At 57.2% G+C, this 7,958-nt stretch overlaps 2 protein-coding genes across 2 annotated transcripts; one reads left to right on the top strand and one right to left on the bottom strand.

Moving 5' to 3' along the window:
* Positions 1–1,955: 1,955 nt before the first annotated feature.
* On the top strand, positions 1,956–3,448 carry CGGC5_v001087 (Uncharacterized protein; the record flags this gene model as incomplete). Its single annotated transcript, XM_032029949.1, has 2 exons — positions 1,956–2,210; positions 2,270–3,448. The coding sequence occupies 2 exons, from the start codon at positions 1,956–1,958 to the stop codon at positions 3,446–3,448; spliced, it is 1,434 nt and encodes a 477-aa protein (XP_031890680.1).
* Positions 3,449–3,648: 200 nt separating this feature from the next.
* PEX6 (Peroxisomal biogenesis factor 6) lies at positions 3,649–7,958 on the bottom strand (the record flags this gene model as incomplete). Its single annotated transcript, XM_066150770.1, has 4 exons — positions 3,649–4,291; positions 4,348–6,732; positions 6,784–7,714; positions 7,778–7,958. 4 exons carry the CDS (start codon positions 7,956–7,958, stop codon positions 3,649–3,651), a joined length of 4,140 nt encoding a protein of 1,379 aa, XP_066009696.1.

Genomic DNA, 7,958 nt, shown 5'->3' with positions numbered 1-7,958 from the left:
GAGAAAATGACCCCAATCATGGGGATCTCCACTGCCATTTCCCACCTGGAGGGGGCCTACGCAACACTCTGAGAGTTGACAGCGTATATTAGCCCGGGGGCCAGCAAAGTGAATCCTTCGTCAAGCCTGATGCGGGTTTGCGAGCGTGGAGTGTTCTCTCGTCCGAGTGCTCTTCCGAGATGAGGCCAAGCTGCCACGACGGGGTCGGCGATTAGCTTTTGCATGGCTCGCAAAGATGATGACGATGTCGGTTAAGCCCCTCCGACTGCGTCTGTTGAATGCGATCGTCAATGAGCAATCCAAGTTTCCGCAATTCCTCTGCAGCAAGCTGGACCACTTGTGTTGTTGTGCAACAGTCGGGAGGAAATCGCTCTAGCAGACGTTTGTCTTTTCCGCGCCAGAGCGCAAAACCCCCCTCTGAGTTCGTTCATTGCAACTTGAAACCATTGTCCATCGTTTCTGTCTTGGTTGTCACATCGCTCAACTCCTCCATGTTGATTGCAACCGGCAGACACCTCTCGTGCATCCCGAAATTGAATGGGCGCACATTGCCAGGAGGCCCTTGCTGAACTTGTTTGGAGGGCATGTTGGTCTGCTTGCAATTGAGTTGATTGTCGACAGATGTCTCTATTGCAAACCTCTCTCTGACAACGAACGAGAACCACAGGCCAGAGCGCTCGGATATCGAGGCATGGCTAGTTGCGGTGGTGTTGCCGCGTTGCCGCGCAGCGCTTGCCCGTCGCCGTGCTCATGGCCTGGTGCTAACTCAGCACCAACGTCGCAGGCGACAGGCCACATTCCATGTCGGGGGCGATGTTTCGAATCCTGTGATGGGGGCCCAGAGTCGACACCGTACCATGCGAGGTCTTCAGGTTTGTCACGGCAAGCCCTTGGCCAAAGAGTCAGGTGCTTGTCGGATGTGAAGGGCCTAGATTGGTGCTGTGGACCAGCGAACGGTTTGTCGGATCTGTGATCAGTGTCGATTGCTGCTGCCGATGACACGGGGTGTCCGATTTCCGAACAGCGATCTGTCATTTGCTGAGAAGATCTGTCCCAAAGGCATGTTGGTCTGTCCGCAGCTGGTCACATGTTGGTTGTCCAAATTTATCTCTTGATTTGCAGTTCTCGTATCAACGGTGCCCAACACGGCGTCTTGATTGGCGAAGATTGAGTATGCCTTGGATGCCCCGTCGGGACAAGACGAGAACGAGAATAACCGACGGCTGTCACCGCCATGCATTCGACGTGATTGGCGTTTGCAGGTCCGTTGCGCCTGTTCGAAATGTTTTTCCAGAGAAAAGGGCGGTGTCGCGTGTCGTGCGAATGAGGCATCACCGCCAGTCGCCGTCGACACCGCCGACCACATCATCGCGCAGGAGCGGGTGATGCAGGTGCAAGGGCGAGTTGGGCGGTAGTAAGCGCGAGCCTATGCAAGTGCAGCTCTGCCAGCGCAGCCCAGCAGCCACTTGCTGCACTCATTGGGCAAGTGGCCTCTCTGCGTTGTTCCCTCTCGTCCCCTTCAGACGGGAAATGCAGCCTTGGGCAGCACCTCTGTTCCCTCAGGTCGCTGAATGGAACGAACCAGCTACCCCGCCCCCGCATCTTACCCGCCGCTGACCTACCACGACCCTTTGAGTTTCATCTGCGTGGGACCTCCACCGACCAACTTCCAGCCCACGTACGCCTCACGTCGTCTGGAACGCAAACACATGTCATAATACAGAGTCCCAAAGATATCCAAACCCAAGGTACGCACGCAATGCAAGGTTCTTCCCCATCCCGTTGCAGATCCTCTCTTTCCAACGCCCATTCCCATGGTCCGGTGACGTTTCCTTTGCTGACTGATCTGGCCCCCGAAGCTTCCCGGCAGCTGGCCCTCCCTCCCAGAAGCTGTTCCCTGCAACCACCCATCTTCCACCACAACCTCGACCCGCATCGAAAAAGAACACCGAATCATGGCAACTGCGACGACTTTCTCGACCGATCCAGCCCTCTGGATCTTCACCTCCCTGACCGCCGGCTCCTCTCACATTGTCACCGCGACCTCCCGTCTCGAGACAATCCTCCGCGCCAACCGTGTCCCCTTCAAGGCCATCGACATCGCGACCGATGAGAAGGCCCGTATGCTCTGGGGCCGCCGCGCCGGCAAAGATGCATCCGGCCGCGTGAGAAGACTTCCGGGCCTGATTCAAGAGGGCTTGGTGCTCGGCGTGGGTTACCCCTTTTTCTTCCATCCGCAGGAAATGAGCTAATCCGCTCCTCGAACCAGGACCTCACCGAAATCGAAGAGTGGAACGAGTACGGCGAATTGAAGCAGCATGTCAAGATCTACTACGACGAGTTCACCATCCCAAATATCCACAACAAGCCCAAGATCATCAAGAAGGTCATCAAGAAGAAGGTCCCAGCCGCCGGAGCAGAAGGCGAGCCATCCACCTCGGGCCCTGCACCCCCTGCACCCCCGGCCGCTCCACCCCTGCCAAAGAACGAGACCTACAACGCCGCTTCAAAGCCCGCTGCCGACCCGAAGCCTGCAGCAAGCGGCAGTTTGACCGCGCTCCCCGTGCGCTCTATCGCCGACGAAGCAGCCGCGAAGGCTAAGCAACTCCGTCTGCAATCGCTGCGCGAGAAGGTTCACGGCAAGAAGGACGAGAAGGCCGAAGAGAAGAAGGCCGAAGAGAAGAAGGCCGAAGGCGCGAACGCTGCTACCGCGTCAGCTGAGACTCCCGCCGAGCCCGAAAAGAAAGCAGAGACCCCAGCCGCCGACGCCACAGAAGATGCGCCCCGAAAAGCCTCCGTAGCCAGTACTGGCAGTGTTTCCTCGGCCGCCAAGGCAGGCCTCCAGTCCCCGACCACAGGATCCTGGGGCGCCTCAACCACCAACCCCGACGCCCTTCGCGAGACACTGCAATCACCGACAACGGCCCGGTGGAAGCCGTCGGACGTCGACAAGCCCGTCACGTCACACATGGGCGCCCAGGTGGCTTCCGCGTCGCAGGAGGAAATTGCAGCCGTTGAGAAGGCCGAGGCGATCAAGGAGGAGCCCGAGAAGGAGTCGTCATCTGAGGAATCATCTGAAGAGGAAGAGGCTACAAAGCCACCCATCGTGAAGGAGGTGTCGCAAGAGAAGATTGCCGAGGTGGAGAAGGCGCAAGCGATCAAGGAAGAGCCCGAGAAGGAGGAAGAGGAGGAAAGCGACGACGACAGCGATGAGAGTGAGGAAAGCGAGGAGGAGACAAAGAAGGTTGAGGCACCCAAAGAGGCGCCCAAGGAGGCGCCCAAGGAAGACGTCAAGGAGGCGCCCAAGGAAGAAGTCAAGGAAGCGCCTCAGGAAGCACCCAAGTCCGAGCCAGAGGCTGAAGCAAAGGTTGAGCCAAAGGTTGAGCCAGAAGCTGAGCCAAAGACAGAGGGAAAGGCAGAGGAGAAGGCGGAGACGACAGAGAAGTAAGCATCACCGCCTTGCCGGCAAGGATTGCAAAGCAAGATGTTCAATCACCTTAGGAGGAAGTGGTGTAAGAGTAGGGGATGTTCGCAAACCCTCCCCAAAGGCCATTTTCCCGATGAATCGCTTTTGCTACATGAGATTAAGTCGTAGGTAGTGTAGTCCATCTCATCCAAATTCTGTCTTATATGCCAATCAAACCGTCTTCAATACAATCCCTCGTCATCACTAGCCGTGCCATCGTGGAACCCGGCCACAGCTTTACCCTTTCCCTTGCCCTTGCCGTTCACGACGACGTCCCCCTCGGATCCGTACTCATCATCGCTGCCCGTCGCGACAGCTTTCCCCTTACCCTTGCTCCCCCCGCCGGCGACGGCCTTGCCCTTGCCCTTGGAACTAGCCCTCGATACGATCGAGGACCCAGACACGGCTCTCAAACCTGCAGTCGCCGGCCGCTGTTGCTGCGGCTGCTGCTTGTCCTTGTCAGGCGAGCCCTCGAACATGGCGCGGACCTGCTCGTAGTGAGACAGCTCGCCCGCGCTGACGGATGGCACGAGCTCGCGGTTGGCGGCGAGGAAATCCTCCTCCGTGACCATGACGGCGATGTCCTCGGGCGTGGCGTGGTGGTCGAAGAAGTACGCCGTAGAGATGGGGCCCTGGTGGCGGCGCGTGGCGAGCGCGGCGGGGTCCGCGTTGATCTCGCGGATCTTTGCGTCGACAGAGGCGGCCTGGCGGGTGACGGCCTTGAGCATCGCGTCGGAGCAGAGGGCGTAGAAGTCGGCTCCGGTGTATGTGAAGGGGAGCTGCTGGGCGACGGACTGCAGGGAGACGGACGGGTGGAGGGTGAATCTGGAGTAGTTCGGTCAGTATGGTCTGTCACAAGGAAGGTTGAGGATTTTACTCACTTTCTGGTAAGAGCTTCCAGAATCTTGAGCTGCTTGTCGTGAGTGTCAGACACTCCAAGGTAGAGCATCTTGTCGAAACGTCCGGGACGGAGGAGGGCAGGATCTAAGAGATCCGGTCTGTTCGTGGCACCAATAACAAAAACGCCGCCGCTGGTATCGTCGCCTCCGGACATGCCGTCTAGCTCTGCCAGAAGCTGAGAAACGATACGGTCCATGACTCCACCACTGTCGCCCTGGTTGCCACGCTTCGGCGCCACTGAGTCCAACTCGTCAAAGAAGACAACACAAGGCCTGGCATCTCTGGCACGCTGGAACACACGTCTGACGTTGGCTTCGGATTCACCAATGTACATGTTGAGCAGTTCTGGTCCCTTGACACTGAAAAAGTTGAGACTGTACTCCGTGGCGATAGCCTTTGCGAGCAACGTCTTTCCGGTACCGGGGGGTCCGTAGAAGAGAATACCGGAGCGCTTCTTCATGCCCTTGGCGAATAGCTCGGGTCGCTCGAGCGGCAGCTGGATCGTTTCCGTGACGGCATCCTTGACATTGTTCAAGCCTCCGACGTCGTCCCATGTCACGTTGGGAATCTTCGGGGCACCGATGGCGCCAGCGAAGTTCTTGCGTGCGGCTTCAACAGCAACGTCAAAGTCGCCCTTGGTCACACATCGGGCCATCGGGCCGCCTGCCACTTGAAGATCACGGACAGTGACGGTTTGCCCTGAAGTGCCCGTCTTGAGAGAGATTTGCTCCAGACGCAAGCGCTGTGCAATGAGCGCGCGGTCCACCACGTCAACGAGGTCCCCTGCTACCAGTGCAGCTGTCTTGAGAGCGACGCCATTGAGGTCGACTTCGGGATCGAGATTGATGCCGCGGTCTTCAACGATGGTTCTCAGAATACCTTCACGCTCCGCTTCATCAGGAGCACCCATCTCCAGCTCGTGGCTGAAAAGGCCGCGGACTCCGTCAGGCACTTTGTCAACATCGCTTGTTGTTGCGATGAGAACTCTTGTGTCCTGCAGGATTTCCTTCATAGTAGAGACCATGCGATCGGCCGTCAACGCCTCGACGTGCTTGATCAGCAATGCCGTGGTTTCTGGACCACAGCTCATCGCTCTCTCGGACCTTGTTCTCAAAAGTCCTTCCGTCTTGACATCACTGCCACTGGTTCCGGCTTCACTCAGTATATCATACGCGTCAATAGCATATGTGTGAAGTCCAATATCTGAGCAGGCTTCCGACGCGACGGTTGCCTTGCCGATGTTGCGATGAGATGACGTAAGAAGGATGGCTACCGGTGGCATCTTGAGATGGATTGCTCTGGGACTGGTGGCTGCAGCGAGAAGCTCTCTGAGACGCCGTCTCAAGGAAGAGATGTGACGTTGATCCTGTTCAGGTAACGTCAAGGCAGACGCGCTTGGTGACTTGGAAGGCATCTTCTTGACGCCCAGATAGTACGGCCAAGTGCTGTTCTTGGTAGCTGGAATACGGCTGGTGGCGAAGCCGGAGCCATGCATCGCAACTGAAGAGCTGTCGATGCACGCAACTCCACCCCATAGATCGTCTGACTGGTCGTCTTCCGCCTCCATTTTGGATATTTGGATATGGCCCACCTTGAACCAGGCTACGTGATCGACCCTTGAGGATCCATCCTTGGTAAGAGCCATAACATCATCCACTTCTGATCCATTGCTCCCGCTCGCCTGTTCTTGGAGGGCCTTTCCTAATTGCGTGTCGATAGGTACAGCAAGGAGGTCTCCTGTCCTAACGAGACGGAACTTTTGAGCAAAGTAGCGCTTCAGCCCACCCAGCACTGCCGACTGGTATGCTCGCTCGGCAGTTACAGGGGACCGGACGTGTTGGATCGTAATATCGCGAGCGTACGGCGGTCGAGAAGCGCTCGTGAACTTGGGTAAAGTTCCCTTACCTTGGTAAGAACCGCGCTTAATGGGCGATAGTCTCAGATACGGGGGGCCGTCAAGATTGGCCAGCAGAATTGGAGAAATATAAGCTGCTGGGCTTGTCGGCTTTTGGAGCTGAGATTCGAAGAATGACAGTCTGCGTTCGCCGTGTTTTGCGCTGGGTATCCGTGTTACGGGGCGTTGCGAGTATCCCTCAGGAAGACCATACACCCTCACAGGCCGCCAATTAGACTCAGTCGGCTCTAGTGACGTAAAGCTACCGAGGCCAAATGCGCCAAATCCGTTGGCAGGCGGTTCCTCGGCGGCCTCTACGCGAACCCAGTCTCCTGAAAAACAGCCAATCTTGGACAGTGATGATATGTCTACGAAGATTCTGGCTTCGTCGTCATCCTCAGGGGCAGGCTTGGGGTGAAGAAGATCTACGGCAATGGGTCGAATCAAGCCCTGAGCCTTGAAAAGTCGTCCTCTGGGCCTGTCAGGACGCGCAGTCGTCGCGGTAAAGTTGGAGAATACAGACGCTGGCGTAGCGATACCGTTCGTCTTTCTTCCTCTTCCAATCGTCATCGGAGTTCCAGGCTGCATCGTGGATACGCCGCTTGCTGTTGTGGGAAGTGTCGGGGCTTGTAAGGAAATCATATCGTCCATAGAGTCGTCAGACAAGTCGTCGTCTTGATCGATGCCAGAGAGCTCCGACTCTTCAGTTTCTGTAACCGAATCCAACTCCGTAGTCGCAGCATCTGTCTTGTACCGGTCTTCGGCAGCCGAGTAAAACTGATCGTTCGCTGTATCGTCTTCGTCGTCTTCGGGAACACCGTTCAGACTGCGGTTCCGGGGGATTGCCGTGGCGTGGCTACGTTTTGCGTGTACCCGTCCTCGCATCAGAATGATCTTAGTGTTCTCAGACAGAATTCCCTGGCTCACAGGCTCGCACAGCATGATCTTTCCAGGATTCGGCGGAACGTGGGTGACTGGATGCGGAGGCAGCGGAAGGGGGAAGAGATCGCCGGAATGAAGCACTGTCAGGCTGCCCAAGGCCACGCGCAAAGCGGCAATCAGACGGCCGTCTGAGGTTGCCGGTCCCTTTCCAGTAGGATGGCTAGGATGATCGCGGAAAAATGTTCCCTCGCCTTGCTCCAAGCGCTTCGTCAACTCGCTCTCGAGGCTCACAAATACCGTATCCAACGAAAGGGCGACCACGTCGAGTATCTGGATCTCGATGCCGCTGCGACTGTGACTCGAGAGCTTTGACGGTGCGACTTGTTGTAAGATCGTCGCAAAGTTCTGCAGCGACAGCGAAGAGGGAGAGAACTGGACGGTTGAGGGTTTCATAGTGGAGGACTTGGTCACAGGCACAACTGTCCAGGCGGTTTCGGTCGGGGAGGGGTTCGGTTCCCACGGAGCGATCGCAACATGGTGGATTTCTTCGGAGCCGTCTTCACGGGAGGGAGCTGCGTCCACAAGCAATTAGCCATTACGCGCGGGTGACAGCGATCTGGAGAAGCGCGGCCTACCATCACGGAGGTGGGGGAACAGGTCCGCAAAGAGGTCCTCGGACAGGATGCCGATGTCGCCCCTGACTTCATGGTCGTCGAGAATCAGTCTAGCAGATAGGGAGGGCTTGTCCTGTCTTCTTCTCCGTGTCCTTCTACTCCTCCTCGCCTGTGATGGCGGCACGAGCTCCGAGGTTGTCAT

Source organism: Colletotrichum fructicola (assembly GCF_000319635.2).
Source record: "Colletotrichum fructicola Nara gc5 chromosome Unknown KSG_Nara_v1_contig01, whole genome shotgun sequence".
NCBI lineage: Eukaryota > Fungi > Ascomycota > Sordariomycetes > Glomerellales > Glomerellaceae > Colletotrichum > Colletotrichum fructicola.
Note: the sequence above shows the minus strand (reverse complement) of the source record. Positions and strands in the feature narration are given on the sequence as shown.